The sequence below is a fragment of the Leptinotarsa decemlineata genome, unplaced genomic scaffold, assembly GCF_025532065.1.
Source record: "Leptinotarsa decemlineata unplaced genomic scaffold, Ldec_3_MD MMD2_tig00026363_RagTag_RagTag, whole genome shotgun sequence".
Lineage (NCBI taxonomy): Eukaryota > Metazoa > Arthropoda > Insecta > Coleoptera > Chrysomelidae > Leptinotarsa > Leptinotarsa decemlineata.
The window spans coordinates 358682-375744 of NW_027412706.1; the positions used below are offsets into that span (position 1 = coordinate 358682).

Consider the following 17063-nt stretch of genomic DNA (forward strand, 5'->3'; position numbering starts at 1 on the left):
TTTGGGAACTTCAACATTTCGCTTTTACCACGAGTGGCGTGATTATGTTCTATAGGTTTGAGCTTAATTAATGATTGGTGAATACTCTGAATAATTCTTTGGCAGTATAACTGTCTTATGTCGAATATTTTGCTCAATAGAAAAAGTTCATTAATGGGAAAGGTGATTCTTTTATTCTGGATGATTCTCAAAACCCATTTTTGTAAAACATTAACTATTTCTAGGTGACAGTCAAGAATACCTCCCCAACCCAGGATACCATAAGATAAGTGAGACTGAATTAATGCAAAATAAACGATTTTTAAGTGACGGATATCCAGAAAGTTCGCTAAATACCTGAGTCTACCAATCAGTCCTCTAATTTTTTTTGTCATAGAATTAGCATGAAGGTCCCACCGTAAATGTCTGTCCATAATAATTCCAAGATACTTAACGAACTCGGTTTCTGCTATTAGAGTATTTTTATTAATTTTTAGATTTCCTAGTTGAGGCAAATTATGTTTATATGAAGTGAATGTCATATAGTAAGTTTCATCAATGTTCAGTATGAGTTTGTTGTATTGAAGCCATTTTGTCATCGTCTTAGATTCAGGAACACAAAAAATTCAGGATGAATAATTATCAACTTGTTGTCGTCATCCTTGAAAATTCCCGACTCCCATGAAATAGTAAAAAAAATCATAAATGTTTCTCAGCAGATTTCCATCAAATATACTCGTACATTTGAACAAATGTAAAATATGAACGCGTTTATCCGACAATCTCTGTAATATCATTGAAAATAGTCCAAAGAGTGCGAATCAACTATTTACAGCTCGCGTTTTAATGGTTCAAGAAACTATCTTGAATGGAAAACAACTAAATTTACAATTGGTTTGAATATACTTTGATGAAAAATAAAGCCGTTATTTTTTCATTTATAACTTGCAATTTCTGAAAACTGATAACTGAAGAAAAAATAGTCGACAAAAGTTTTAAACTTAATTTCCCGAAAAAAACCTAGTTTGGGATAAATTGAAGTCAATTTACAAAATATTCAAAACAAATATATCTAGATAGTCACGAAAGACCAATAAAATTTCGAACGCTAGACTATTTGGAGGATTTAACGGAAAGGTAATATAATTCAGTTTACATTCAGGTCGTCAAAGAAAAAAATGTGTGTCTCATGAGACTGAAAGAAAAGCAATGGATAGATTGAAAAATAGTACACGAAATGTACGGTGTAAGTTGGATTTGTACGACTCGAACATAAATAGGTGCAAGGTGACATTCGACATAGAATATACCTATTACCTGAAAAATTCGAATTGAAAGCACATGTCTAGTTCAGAACAAACATCCTAGAAATCGATCAAAAAACTTGCATGCAAACTGAAAGGTGATTGTACCGTTCAAACAACCATGTGGAAGATCTAAAATAATGTTATTTACATCATTAATTTGATAACAAGACAAAATTATTTGAATAAAGAAAATTATAAATCAAGATGGAGGTACATGTCGATACCACATACATTGGGACTATTCCTGAAAATGGCAAAGTACTATTCAACAAGAATGTTTCTGTGTCAGAAAATTAAAAACAAACGAAAAATTGTTTGTTAATCCGACCGAGTCATTTCAAATTCTATAAAAGCTACAACAAATATAAATCGCTTAATACACAAAGTAGAACCGGAACCCAAAATACCCCATTAGTTACTGTATGAAAAACAGATAATCTCTCCTACCACACCACTACTCATTCAGTATTTGTTTGTTTTGTGAAAAAATGTCAATGATCCATTCGCTTTAACAGCTGATAAACGGGGTTCTGAGTCATCCTAAAATGTGGCCTACAGACCTATCTCCTAATTTCGCCTACGTGCTTCTGTCAACGTCCGAATCGAAGCAAGCAGCATTCTTGACGCACCCACTTAATATTCTTTTGTGATATCGATAGAGACAAGAACGATGAAAGATTAGGGAGGAAGCGTCTCGAGAACAGTGAATATAAATGGGAATGACTTGACTTTGTTCGGAAGACGCTTCAACAGACAACTTTCGGAAGAGGGTTTTCAATAATAACCTTTCGTGACATTTTTACTGGAAATCGGTAAATTCCTACGGACAAGTTGTGATGTCGTGTAGTGCTGTGATAAGTGCAACATTACTGAATACAAACTATTTCAAGATTGAAAGTTTTAAACTAACTTCGAAGATGGCTCTGCTATCCACATTTTGAGGACTTTCCTAACACATTTCTCAGAGGCGTACTGGACAAATATTACCGAACAAATGCCACTATGCTACTAACGCTGATCATAACCGGCGCCAATTTGTTTTCAAGGGGATGTAATTTTTCGCATTATTTTTGCGTCTTTCAAAGAGGTATTATATTGAATTGGATTTTTTCAACTCGCTCCTACTGTTTCTATACCTACGTATTATGATATATGGCGTTAATTCAAATTGAAAGGCGAGCTATTTTTTATTCAAAAGTGACGGGACTCATGAACTTTGTCAATTCATTACGGCCATCTTGTTGAAGCTACATCTGTCAAATTAGTTGTCATTCATTCAGTCTGTTTCGTCAAAATACCATGGACGAATATAGTATTCAACAACACGTACAAATTATAAAATTGTTTTATCAAAATGGTTGTTCCGATCGGGCAACGTACCGTGCGCTTTGCCCCTTTTATGGTCGGCATAATTGTCCTACCGAGAAGACCATTAGCAATGTGATGGATGAATTTGTGTCCACTAGTTCAGTTAACGATCGACCCGTTCGTCTACAAAACGCAAGATATGCCGAAAAACATCGACGCTGTCTGTGAGAGTGTACAGGAGAATCCGAGGCAGTCGATTTCGCGTCGCTCACAAGAACTTGGTCTTTAGCAGACCACAACTTGACGAATTTTGCGTCGTGACCTGCACCCGTACAAAATTACTGACCCAGGAACTGAAAGTAAACGACCATAGACAACGACGTGTGTTCGTTGCATGGGCTCTGGAATAGTTGGCAACTGACCCAAATTTCCATCGAAAAATAATTTCCAGCGATGGGACCTATTTTTGGATGAATGGGTACGTGAATAAACAAAATTGTCAAATTTGGAACGACATCAATGCACATGAGATCCAAGAGCGTCCAATGCATCCCCAAAAAGTCACTGTTTGGTATGGATTTTGGGCTGACGGCGTCATCGGTCCATATTTCTTTGAGAACGTTTGCCAGGCCATCACTGTCAACGACAAGCACCATAGGTCGATGATTACCAATTTCTTTTGGCCTCAATTGGATTGGATCTGGACTCCAATGACATATGGTTTCAATAGGACGGCGATACGTGCCACACAGCTCATGCCTAATTGGATATTGTATACGAGCGATTTGAGGACTTTTTCTTCTGGGGTTTCCTTAAATCGCAGGTGTATGCAAATAAGCCACAAATCGCAGCGGTCCTCAAAGCCAACATAACCTATGACATCGGTCAAATTCGGCCTGATTCATGAGCCAAAGTCATGGAAAATTGGACGTTTCGGATGCGCTTCAACTAGAGAAGCCGTGGCTGTTAAATTTCACACACAATGGCGCCAATAGTACTTTCAAACGAATGAAAAATGTCGATGATATCTCACACACATTTGTTTTATTTAAATTTAATGATAGGTAGCGCTTAATGAAGGACCCTATAGTTTTTTTGATTGGACTTTGTCTTCCAGTTTGAAAGCAACTTCTGTTGAGAACTTATTTCGAACATAATTGCTTTCTTCCTCTCTCCGGAAGTTCCCCACATTTTTTGATAAAGATGGAAAAGTAGAAAGTCGAAAAGCTTTTTCCCCAGTAAAGTGTTAAATTTTCAAGCAGCGTTACGCTGACGCTACACTTTTGTTCTTATACCATTTCAAAGTTTAATCATCTCGCGATTATTGCAGTGCCACTTGTCCGGCGTGCTTACCGGCCATTTTATCGGCGAAATTTCTATTCCAAGTTTTCCTGACTCGGGATTCTGACACAGCAGAACCACCTTCACCTCTATTGTGATGTAAATATTCCTCCTGATTTGAATGATCAGTGAGTCAATGACTGATTGACGTCATTCAACGAGCATATCCAATTTTAATATTTTGAGTTGTGATTTAAATTTATTTTTATCTATGAAACGATGAAACAGTTGAAGGCTAGATAGCGTTTACAGAGTTTTACAGCGATTGAAATCATTAGAAGTATTTCACATAAATATTCTAATTTTGATTTCGAAACAATGTTTTTGCTGAATCGGACAATGACTTTAATTTTGTCATAGTACACGTTTTCTGATAATGTAGGTATCTATGTAAGTATCTATATCATCCTAAAATAAAAGATAAAAGACGTAAACAATTTTTTATATTTATGATTGCGCAACTAAACACATTTATTTTTTCCAGTGAGACTCCTTCTGGTACATTTCCTTTTCTAGGAAGCACCTGTAAAGTCTCTATGAAGCGTCCAACAGTAGTCTGCCATCATCGAGACGCTCCAATTTCCCTGGTATCTTTTTTCCATCTCCTTAATATCTTGGTGAAATATTTCACCTTGATCTACACTCACATCTCCTGACTCTTCTGGAAAGTAGTCGAGGTGGAAATGAAGAAATGGTAATTTTAAACTAATCAGGCAACCTAGAACTTGAAATGCTCTCAACATTATTTTGACGATTTGTTTATAGTTAGGGTTTTTTATTACTTGAAAATTTCTCTACGAACTCTAAGAAGGCAATTCACCCTTCTCTTTGAGGATCCGCCATGGTTGTGAGTAACTGTGAATGTATATAAAAAATTCCTATCATTTACCGACAAAATTTATAAAAACGGTAAGTTATTGATTAATTAGATCCAACAAAAGTTTTGCAGTACTGGAGCGCAGAATGGCACGCCCCTCATAAACAAAGCTCTGTTGAAACTATTTTTTGAACTCCGTTAAAACTACGTTTCAAACTCTGTTAAAACGCCGTTTCAAACTCCGTTAAAACTCCGTTTCAAAACACATGCGAAGGCGGATGCGATGGTTCATTCATATAGAATCTTTGGCCTTGCGGAGGAAAGACTCCGTTATAACCCTGAAAAAATCCTTTTGTCTCTTTTTATCTTCACCATTATATAGAAAGTGAATAAAAATATACTTATGATAGAGGCTACAATCTAGATACGATTTGTCCTACAATCGAAACAAGTTACATTTGTCATCGCCACAGGCGGTCCTTTGTTAATTCTTGGTCCCTAAATGCGAAAATGATACTAAAAATTTCCTAACACGCAAGATTTTTGAGTTATGATTTTTTCCACAAAAATTTATTGAACACGACATTCCAAATTTGCTTTTCACCTAAACTTAGGAATTTGTTTAAAATCTGGCAACACAGCGGCTCTGCCCAGTATTCAAATCTGCTTCTGCTGTATATGAGACTTGTAACGCCGCCTCTCAAACTTCCGATACTCGAAGTTTCCAGAAAATACCAGAAATACCGAACCGCTATAAAAGTAGCAGATTGATAATCGGATCATCAATATTGATTTAACGCGAGTAGTGGTGAGTTAGTACTAGAGAAGCGAGGTGTATATATTAAGAGTATTATATTAGTGTTATCTTTGTGAATAAAATAAGTTGACTTCTATTAACGCAGTATCACATATTTGAACTCGACGTACGTAACAGTACAGAAACGTGGTTGCCTTAATTCCGCAGATATTTTTTGCTATATATGTGGTCAGTTTACTTCTAAATCGCAGAAATGGCCAATTAATCAAATGGCCAAAGTAGCTTACCATAAGTGTTCTGGATGTGTTGTTGGTGATAAATATCGGGATTGGGATCCTCACGTATGTTGCCAAACCAGTGCAGCAGATCTAAGTAACTGGTTAAATGGCGAACGCTCTTCTATGCAGGCCCGTGCTGGACCCTTTCTTAGGGCGGTGGACGGCCATAGCCAAAGGGCGCCAACACCCCCCCCCCTCCACCATTCCTAACCTCTGTTTTTTTAGCGTGTTGATCGCTCATGACGCTGGGTTCAATTTGCTATTCTGGCATCTGGTCACCGTACGAGCGAACGATCACACTTACACAATCGTACCAGTATTTGTCAAACAAAATGGCCATTTATTGTTTGCTCAAGAATAACGGTAATTTTAAATATTTGCAATGCGGAATGGGAAAATAACTGTCGTACTTATATCGTTTGAAGAAATGTTTAAGCTTAAGCTTTTAAGCTAAAATAAAATAATTAAAAGAGAAAGTAGGAGTTGAAACGTAATAAGTGTAATTTTCGGTAAACATTTCACATATAACATGCAATATATACATTTAAAAAAAAGTTACCACTTATTACATAATTTTTAAGGAAATAAAAAAATATATATAATTCACAAATGTAGGTCTTCTTTGAGTCAATTTGCAAACTGAATCTAAACCTGAAGAAGTCTTTTAAGTTCGGAGCTGGAGTTGCAAAGATAGTCAATAACGCTGTCTGGATCTATGGAGTTCAAAATATCAGCTTCTGATTGCATCAACAGTAATGATTCTAAATTGTCATTTGTCAAAGACGATCTTAATCTGGTTTTGATAAGTTTCAACTTTGAAAATGCTCGTTCGCAAGAGACTTGAGTCAATGGGATAGTTAGAAGAAACTTATACACTTTTGAAAGTTCTGGGTATTGTAAACAGTACATGTTATATTCTAATATAACTTTATATGCACACTTGATACAGCTATTGCATGATGCCGACTCTTTGCACTGGACCTCGTGGTCTTCATCATCTTCTTCTTCTTGCGCATCGATTTTCTCGTCTGAGACATCTTCATTCTCATAGTCGGCGTTCAAACTTGCATTTGAAATCTGGGGCCATACATTTACGAATGAGATAAGTTCTTCTTTCAGCTTTTCTTCATCAACGTTCAAAACTAATTCTCCTATTTTCTTCAATGCTTTAGGTGGAAGAGATTCTTGGGATTTGAATGTTTTTGGGTCAAAACATGCCAGATCCAAGTATAGCGATTTGTGCTGCACAAAACGGCTTTCCATAGTTTGGACAGCTCTCTCTACAATTACGAAGAAGATCTTTATTTTGAATTCTTCTTCCGGAGAAGTTCCAACACTGTCGTCTTCAGCAAGTTCTCCTGCCATTTTCTTTACTTTCTTCTTTCTTTTCTCAGTTATTGCTTTGCCAATAACAATCTCATTAAGAGTTTCATCGGCCTTTGCTCTTTCTTCGAGTTTCTGCGTCATTTTCAAAACAAAGCGTTGTGCTGCATTCAAAGTCTCATCAAACTTCTCCCTTAGGTGTTTTAGCCTACTAAGAGAAGACTCAATATTCCTCCACGCTTGGGCGTAGTCCAGATTCTTTGTTTGGAGGTAATCCGATAGTGGCGTAGTGATTTTGAACAATTGCAAGAATATCATGCCAACAAGTACTGTTTCAAAATCCAGATACTTCTTAAGTAAAGCAGTTGCTTCATGTCTCACTTTGGCGTTGAAATCAGCTGAATGTGAAATTTTGAACAGAGCCAATACCAACTCCAGATAAATGTGTTTGTTAGGTTTAGCTGTGTTTGAAGACTGTTCTTCAGAAGAGGTCCACATGTCTATTCTGCCGAATATTTTCGTTGCTGCATTGCTGCGGCTTCGCCATCTGGTAGCCCCAATGGCTTCCAACTTGTACTCAGGATTTTGCTTCCTAAACATATCCAGTCTTTTAATTGAATCCTTCAAAAAAACCTGGGTCTCTTGCATTATGCTGAAAAATGAGATTGTTACAGTGAGGCATTGAGCTGTATCAGATATTACGAGATTCAAAACGTGCGCGTAGCACCACGTGTGAATGTGATTTGGGATTTTGCTGGCCATTTGTGCAGTCAAACCATTATACTGACCGCTCATGTTAGACGCACCATCAAACGCATTTGCGACGCAATCACTCAAAGGTATTTCAAGTTCTGTCAATACACCAGAGAGAGTGTCAAATAATGCCTCTCCTGTAGTAGAAACCACACTTTTTAATGCCAGTAGTCTCTCGCACACTTCATGACCTTTAACATACCTGGCAACTATTGCACATTGATCATTGCTACTTATGTCTATCGTCGTGTCCATCAAAACTGAGTATTTGCCGGCCGATTTGATTTCATTTGCCACGACAGATTTGATTTCTTTTGTCATACAGATCATTATTTTTGCTACCGTGTTGTTACTTAGAAATGTCACGGCACTTCCTCTGCCCACCCTTTTGTTTTTGCCTTTTTTTTCGTGTTCCACGTCTGTTTTTTTTGTTGACCTCTTAGACATGCGCGTATCACTTTCTTCAATAGCCTTTTTCAAGTGTTTCTCTAACTGTGGATCATACTTGGACATTAACATAATAATTTCTAAGAAGTTGCCATGGTTGATTGTGTCATCTTTAAGAGAGTAAGCAGCTTCCTTTGATGCACGAAAAGCCAATCCTTGCTTTCCTATAAGCTTCAAGACATCTATTACAATTTTCACCACATGTCTCCTTTCTAAGACTTCTTGTTTCCTCTTATCTAGTTGATCACAAAAAAGAAGGTCACGAGTACTTTTCTTACGTTTGGCTACCATAAAAGCCTCGACGGATTGAAAATGAGCTTTGGACATTTCATGTTCATTAACTCTTTGGTGGACATGTTTCCAGTCTTCAAACCCTGTACAAAAGGTTGAATTGGAGTTGCTGCTGTAAACGATGCAAATAAAACAGAACAGTTTCTTTGAATTTTCGTCATATGAAATCCAATGTCTCTGAAAGGTTTCTCCATCGTTTCGTTTTACAGTGTATAAGGGTTTTTTGTCATTAAAAGGCAACTCTCTTTCATCAGGTTGTATTGGATGATAATCAAGATATGCCGATAAATGTCTTTCGCTTGGTTTTTCGAAGTAATTGATTATATGTACTTGAGATTCTTCTACTGAAGAATAACATCTTCGAGCCGAATTTCCTGTGTCAAGTGAAGGTGCTTCCAGTTTACGAGGACTAAGATAATTCGGGTCTTGCTCTTCAGTTTGTAAATTTTCAACTAATTTGAACCCCTGAAATCTATCAGAACTGAGATCGGAAAACTGATTATCATAAATCATTTTGGAACAATCAAGATTTGATGAGCTTGATGGTGAAGACAAGTTGAAGCTAACAAATTCTGCTTCCTCAAACGTTTTGTTTTGTGCATGTGATTCAAGATTTTCATCTTCAGATGGGCCGTCTGGTTTTTTAAACAAAGCTGTTATTTTTGAACATGATATTGCAGACTCGAGTAGAAGTTTGTTTTTCTTTTCTTGACGAAATTCATGTCCACTTTTTTTCCTTTTATTTTTCTTGTCCATGATTTGTAACCCGCTAAAAAAAATTTAACTGATCACTTTATGTATTTAAAAAAACAAGATTTAGTTTTAAATAAATGCAAGATTAAAAGAGCATACTTTGACAACATGTGGCTATTTGACAGTTCGAGTAAAAGATAAACAAACATAGTATGTTACCAATAATAATTTTAATGTGATCTGTATAAAATATTTTGATGAGATGATTAGTAAAAGTAAATGCTTTGGCCAACTTAGACGCCCCTTATATATACTCTGTTTTTTTCTCAAATTTACCAGCCACTGTTCCACTGTTGTGAGAAAAGGCTTAGGTCTATGCTATGCAGAAAAGGCTTAGGTCTATGCCTAGTATTTTGCTTTAGGTTATCTATATCTATGTGCTTTTTCCACCTCAAACCTCAACTCACTAATAAGAATAATAACAACACTTACCTTTAACATTAAGGGTTTGAAACTTGCACGGGAAGAACAGTAACAGCACCGAATAACTTGAAATAAAACACTAATACAATACTACACAAGTACAAGTTACAATCAGGCCGACTGCATGAGTTTACTGACTAGTGAGTAACATGTAACATACAAGCATGAACAGGTAGACGAAATTGGGACTCTCGTACCGCCCCCACTCCCCACACTTCCTGAGGGCGCTGTCGTAGTTCATTCTGTGTAGCCTACAGCCGCAACACTCAACCCGGCCGCTCGGCAATATCGACGATAAGCTTCGTCTTATAATGATCCAAATTTAATTATATTTATTATTTAAATTTTCTGTTTACTTAAACGGTGTTAATTATGCTGTTAAACATTTAATGTTGGCATTCTAAATGTAAAATTTGTAAGGTTCGGGGCCGGAGGGTGCCAGAAAGGTCCGGCCAAAGGGCGCATCCGGCCAAAGGGCGCACCGGGACACGTTCCGGTGTCCCGGCGGCCCAGCACGGGCCTGCTTCTATGCCTTTTGCAGTTCCAATAATTTAGTGAGAAACAACAAATCATTACAACGGCTGTTACTTTTGCATGACAAACGTGTCTGGTTTTTCAAGAAAGAGCAAATACAAAATTGTATATCCGGATATTCCTTCTGCAAGAAGGCCGGTTTTTCATGGAGAAAGTTCTAACACCCCCGGCAAATTGGGAGGGAGATTTGGAAATGTATGATGACCAGGCAGGTTCCCATGATGTGCCAGAAAAAGACGGTCCTTGTTTTTCCGAGAGTGAAGGAAAAGCACCCTATTTAATCGAACAGCCTGAATTAAATGACCTAGTTCGGGACCTCCACATGTCCAAAGAAAATGTTGAACTACTAGGGTCTAGATTACAGCAATGGAATTTACCAGCCCCTAAAACCAAAGTTACAATATTTAGGAACCGTAACCATGAGCTATTCTTTTTTTTACTATGCAGGATAAAATGTGTGTTTGTGTAAATCCAAATGGTGTGATGGAAAAATTAGGATTTGCACATAACCCGGACGAATGGCGTTTATTTATAGATTCGTCTAAAACAAGTTTAAAAGCCGTTCTGCTCCATAATGGTAACAAAATACCCTCTATTCCTCTTGCACATGCAGTTGTCATGAAGCTAACATACTCATTCTAAATGCAATAAGTTAAAATACGTATAAGTGGCAAATATGTGGCGACCTAAAAGTCATAGGACTATTTATTACTAGGTCTTCATGGTGGATTTACGAAGTTTTGCTGTTTTCATTGCCTTTGGAACAGTAGGGCAACACAGAGCCATTATCAAGTAAAAGAATGGCCTCCGAGAAATAAATATTTTCCAGATCATGCTAACGTGAAGAATATACCTCTGGTTAATCCCAAAAACGTTTTGTTACCTCAATTACACATTAAACTGGAGTTAATGAAAAACTTTGTGAAAGCATTAGAAAAAGAAGGGGATGCGTTTAAATATCTTGAAACATTTTTCCAAAATTAAGTGATGTAAAGCTCAAGGAAGGTATATTTGTTGGACCATAAATTAGAAAACTACTAAGTTATCAACAGTTTAATCAAAAATTAAGTAATGTTGAATTAGCTGCGTGGAGTTCTTTCAAAAGAATTGTTTCGGAGTTTTTAGGGAACAAGAAAGTAGAAAATTACGAAACACTTGTTGAAGAACTACTTGAAAACTACTGCAGAATGGAATGTCGCATGTCTCTCAAAAACCATTTCTTGCACTCCCATTCGAATTTTTTTCTAGAAAATTCGGGTGCTGTCAGTGATGACAAGGGAAAAGGTTCCACCAAGACATACTGACAATGGAGCAAAGTTACCAAGGCAGATGGGATGGATGGGGGATTATTGTTGGTTCCTTATGAGGGAAAACGATGAAACATATAAACGAAAGTCAACATTTGCAAAAAGGTTATGCACAAAAGACTTCATTTGAATGTTTTTTCATGTGTATATTGTAAATAAAGTCTGTTATCCTCAAAATATATTGTTTTTTTCTTGTTTTGATCTTATATTTCCCTATAATATGTGAACATTTTTGTATAAAATAAAAATAACTATAACTCAAAATCTTTACGTGATGGAAAATTTTTGATGTTGAAGTCGCAGTCAGGATCCTTTTAACTCTCATGTATAGCCATTATAATATTGGTCGCATTTTTTTGTTATTTGTTGGCTAGTGTTATTTTTAATATTAAGTTTCAAATATGTTTCAATTCTAAAATTGAGAATTGATATTGACTTAATCATAAAAAAAATGTGCAAAAATGGGTTGCAAAACAACAGCAGACGGGGTTGAATATGTGATGTTTTCAAAATGACCTTCTGTGACATTTCATCATTTCATTATCAGTTCAGTTACTGAAGATTAAGTTCTTGTATGTGTTTTCGGAGATGATATGGCTCCATATCGGAACATTGGAGAAAAAACATTACACACCTGGCGTCTACAGAATGTATCGAGGAATTAACGACCTGGCTGAACAGATATTTCATGCACTAGTTGCATAAAACGGCCACTCTATTCTATTAGTTCCGCTACCTCATGCCGAGCAATTGGACACCCTTCGAATTGCTTATATAGAGCGGTGCTTCTCGACAACGCAACTGATAACGTAACTTTCATTTCGCGAGTTTTTAGTCTTGGTTAGCTGAGCTTCAAAATAAAACGGATAATTATCAAAAGAATTCCAACCAATTAAATCGTCTATACTTCGGCTGGCACACACGGCGGCGCAATTGCAAAATAAAACACCAAATTATGAGTCATTCGGCTTGCTACCCGAACTGCATACAAACGATGCATTTAACCGTCGACAGAATGCATTTTCTGCGAGTGTATGCCACGCAACTAGGGGGCCTTTGATGATCGTTCAATCGAAAAATCTGCATGAAAATGAACTTCGGGGACTCGCAAACAGAGGCGGGTCACGTTTCGGTACTAGGGTTGCTCTGGATTGACCACACTACATTCTCTATCATTTGCAACGGACGTCGTGTTCAAAACAATCAATAGATGATCTTTGACAAATCAAATACTGTATGTTACTCTTTGCTAACTTAAAACACTGCACAAAACATAGAGGTGTTCGGGAGAGGGAATAAGACAGATTATGACGTGATCAAGGACAAAGTTGAACGACCTCAGTCAGCTCAATTTCAATGACTCAATATGCCATGGTTCTTTTTGTTTTTTCTATAGCGATGACACCACCAATACAATGGATATTTTTTCAGGCATGCAGGTCTGTGTCACCAATTCAACTGTCATTAACTCTTGTTCTGGCTATTTCATAATAACTTTATGAATAATGACCTTCCAGTCGACGATAAATGAAATTCGTATCTGCCATCATGTCTATTGACTTTATTCTAGAAATGAGATAGATAACTCTTCTTTCAGTTATATTTCGAGCCCTTGTAACTATCCTAAAATTCCATAATAGTAGGCACTAATTTTTTTTAACCCCCCCGGCATCAAACCGCAGTTTATTTTGCCACAGACTTTTCGAATTAACCGAGTTACTACGTTTTATATTGATATTTAAGATTAATTTATGAATGTTAGAATTACGTTGTATATTTTTTCATCGAGTGTAGCTAAAAGGATTGTTATATTGGTTGGAAACGAAATATTCGAGGAAAGCAAATTACTTAAGAAATCGGTCCGGTACAGTTCGAAGTTGGGACATGTGAAAAGGATGTAATTTATATCCGCTAAAGAAAAATTGTCACATGAGCATAATGGATTCACATCAATGCCTATTTTTGCCAGATGTGCAGGGAACTTACCATGGTTCATTTTCATTCGTGTGATGGTAGTAACGTAAAATCTTGAAAAGTTGTATATGTGGGAAATACTTTTAATGAATAATGATTTTTTGATTTAAAAGAAAATGATTTCCAGAGTATCCCCTAATTTAGTCGTATTTCATATCTAACGTCTGAGATTATATTTTGCGGAGAGCTGATATCAGTAGGCACTAAATTCTCAGAAATATAATTCCATTAAAACGAAAACATTGTCTGGTTGTAATTTTATATATTTTTATCATCTTCTATTTAAATCATACGCACTCAGCTAAATGGTCATAGAATAACGGACAGAAAAAACGTCACGTCATTTCTGTGAATTCAGTGCGTAGTATTTTGGAATTATTTCGAAGATACAGGGCGAAAAAGAATCTATAATAGTATGTTGATTCCTATGCATTAACTGAGAAACCTTATACAAACTAGTAATTGAAATGACACTAATCAGATAATCCCAGTAACAACATGAGGTTGTATATTCACTTGTTATTTGGAATATAGGTTAAAGTTATTTTCCGTTTCTACGGTATACCCGCACTGAAAAGTGAAATACAGCCACGAATTATGTCAAATATCAAAAGAAATAATTTGTAACCATGTAGAGTGGCTTCTGTTTGTCGCTTCGACCTTGACCTGATTGATACATCACCTAATATAATTTTGGCACGTTTCCACCCTAAAATGGGATGACAAAAACCACTTTTCGTATAATCAATACAAGTTGGACCAACCCCAACTATAATTTTCGATAGAAAAACATGTTGACTGATTAATGATTCATTCGAAACTAATTGAAATAAGGAAATGAAAATTTGATTGGGAGACCATTAATTGAAACCAGGGCCAAAAAACAAATAATATTACTCTGCATTTTTGACTTACTTTAAATTCTGAGCAACTTACAGTTTGCGGTGTTTTTCGAAATTGTTTACAATTTTGTGACCCAACGTGGCTACTTTTTGACTAGAAACCATTTGACAGTATTTGAATTTTACTTGTGTCAAAAATATAAAAAAACTTTTTAATAATAATAATGATATATTAATAATTTATTCATCAGTAAATTATAATACATAAATATGAAGTGAAGTATATGGAGTACAATATTCTTTGATGAATAAACGGATTCATCCACTGAGGGTTAAACCCTGTGTATGGGTAAAGAGCAATTACAGAACAATTAAAAAAATAGAACACTTTTGACAATTGAAAATAATATTTGTCAAAAATATTATGATGCAGATATCAAATAAAATAAAATTAAAATTTATATTCCACTGTTTTTGTATAAATAAAACACTACAAAATATTAGGACAATAAAGAGTAACTGAATAAAACAAACATAATAACATCTGAAAGTTTTGAAAATAAAATAAAATTGACATGTTTAATTCACAGTTTTGTATAGTTTTAAAAACTACAATAAATTATGGCAATAAAGTGTCACTGAATAAAATACACTCAATTTAAAATAAACACAACAAACACCTGAAAGTACAATCTTTATATAAATAAAAGCATTCAACATTTTTTTACTCTTCTATAACTTCACGTTTTCCCTTTCTCTCTATTTCTGTTGAGAATGTTATCAAATGTTTCTTGAATTTTTTTGAGAGAGGGTTCAATTTTCGAAGTGTCCGGCAGGTAATTGAACAATTTCGGGGCTATGTAACTGAAGTTACACTGTCCGACAGTTTTGTTAATTTTTGTAATAACATAACTTTTTTCTGTCTTGTACTGTAGGAGTGGGTAAGTACTTTTAATTTTTCTTTGTTCAAATATTGTTTAATACTGTAACGAATCTGAAGCCGCCCCTGATCGATATGTCGGCCAGCGAACAAACACATGAAATCACCGCAAAAGGAATGCAGTCGGTAACCGCCGATTAAACTTTAGTTAAGTACCGACACGACTATAGAATTCTAGAACGATCGTTACCAGGCAGTTGAGTTCCGAAAGATAATGGAAATAAATTAAGCGTTAGTTGCTAAATGTTGTAAATAAATTAGTTTGTTATTAGTGGAATATTGTTAGAAATAAATTTGTTTGAGACAGGTAATTCTTTAATTTGTTACAATACATACTTGTACGGTATAGAGTTGCCTTACGTTTATTACTTGTGTTTAAGAATCAAGGGAATCACTAGAATATCTTAGATCTTTTTTGTGGAATCATTTTGGGGAATCTTCTTTGAGAGACTTGTATCAAATTGAGGTAAGTTCGTGATACACCTCCCCACGCTATGATCCCATAATTCAAATGAGTTTGCACTAAACTTTTGTACATATTTTTTTGTTTGAGGTCTAGATAAGATATGAATTTGTTGAATCTGAATAATAGAAAAGGTAGTTTTTTCACAAGATATGGTACATGTTCATTCCATCTGAAGTGTGGATCTAGAAATATACCTAAATATTTTATTTTTTTCACAGTTTCAATTTTTAAAATCTTGTTGAATGGTTAAGTTATAGTGGGAAGGAGAAGTTTCAAGACTACTGAACGGTAAGTAATGTGTTTTTTTTCAATGTTCAACGAGATGTTAAACATTGTTGACATGACTATATTTCGTGCACAATTACCTGATTTCTCTGTGGGTGCGATGAAGTACTGCCATTCATGGCATTTCCTCTCAACGCCGTACCCACTATTTATTTTTTATTATATACATGAACGAGCGAGAGCACAACTTTGTTTAATGTCCATTACCGATACCGCATGGCTACTTCAACAATCAAACATATACATTTTGCAGGTAAGGCCTATAAACGTGCTAGAAAGTGCACTTTTTCAGTCAACATTCTGTGTGTACATATAAATAATGTTTGTTCACACACGACTGGAGAAACCGTTCAAATAAACATACCGGTCATTTTTAGAATATACTCCGCATATACATGTAACGGCAAGTGTACGAACATTGTAAAATATTATAGAACACGGTAGTAAAACAGCGTCGTAAAAATATTCTTCTCCTTTTCCATTCGAAACTGAAATTTACGGTACTACTATGTAAAACCCTGATCTTCCTTACAAAATTACCATAGTGCCATAACTTGAATAATAGTTTTAAATTCCCCTAACCTAGAATTCACTTTGAATAAAAAAATCCAGGAAGATACTTGAGAATTCTCTCTCTCTCTCGCTCTCACAGTCTTCTAACGAATGCATATCTAGTGAGTGGGACCATAACGGAATTCAGAAAGCTCTTCCTACATTTGATAAGCTGTATATAATTTTCATAAGCTAAAGCTACAAAGCACAGTAGTATTCTGTTGTTTTACTGTTGAATAACATTATGGGAGTGATGATATCATCATTCAAAGCATCATGAATATACTTTCATAAGATTACGTTCGTCGAACTTAAAAACTACAGGTTGGAATCTGATCCTCTCTTCTTAGTTGAAAACTCATACAGCTTGGTAAATCTAGCTGGGA

General features: G+C 35.7%; 2 protein-coding genes across 3 annotated transcripts in view; both read right to left on the reverse strand.

Annotated features, from left to right (window-relative positions):
- Madm (MLF1-adaptor molecule) overlaps positions 1–17063 on the reverse strand; it is a 272739-nt gene that overhangs the window by 71202 nt on the left and 184474 nt on the right. The window lies entirely within an intron of this gene.
- On the reverse strand, positions 6265–10308 carry LOC141486690 (zinc finger MYM-type protein 1-like). Its single transcript, XM_074185138.1, has 2 exons — positions 9787–10308; positions 6265–9370 (listed from the first exon to the last, which is right to left on the reverse strand). Exon 2 carries the CDS (start codon positions 9355–9357, stop codon positions 6433–6435), a length of 2925 nt encoding a protein of 974 aa, XP_074041239.1. The 5' UTR covers positions 9358–9370; positions 9787–10308; the 3' UTR covers positions 6265–6432.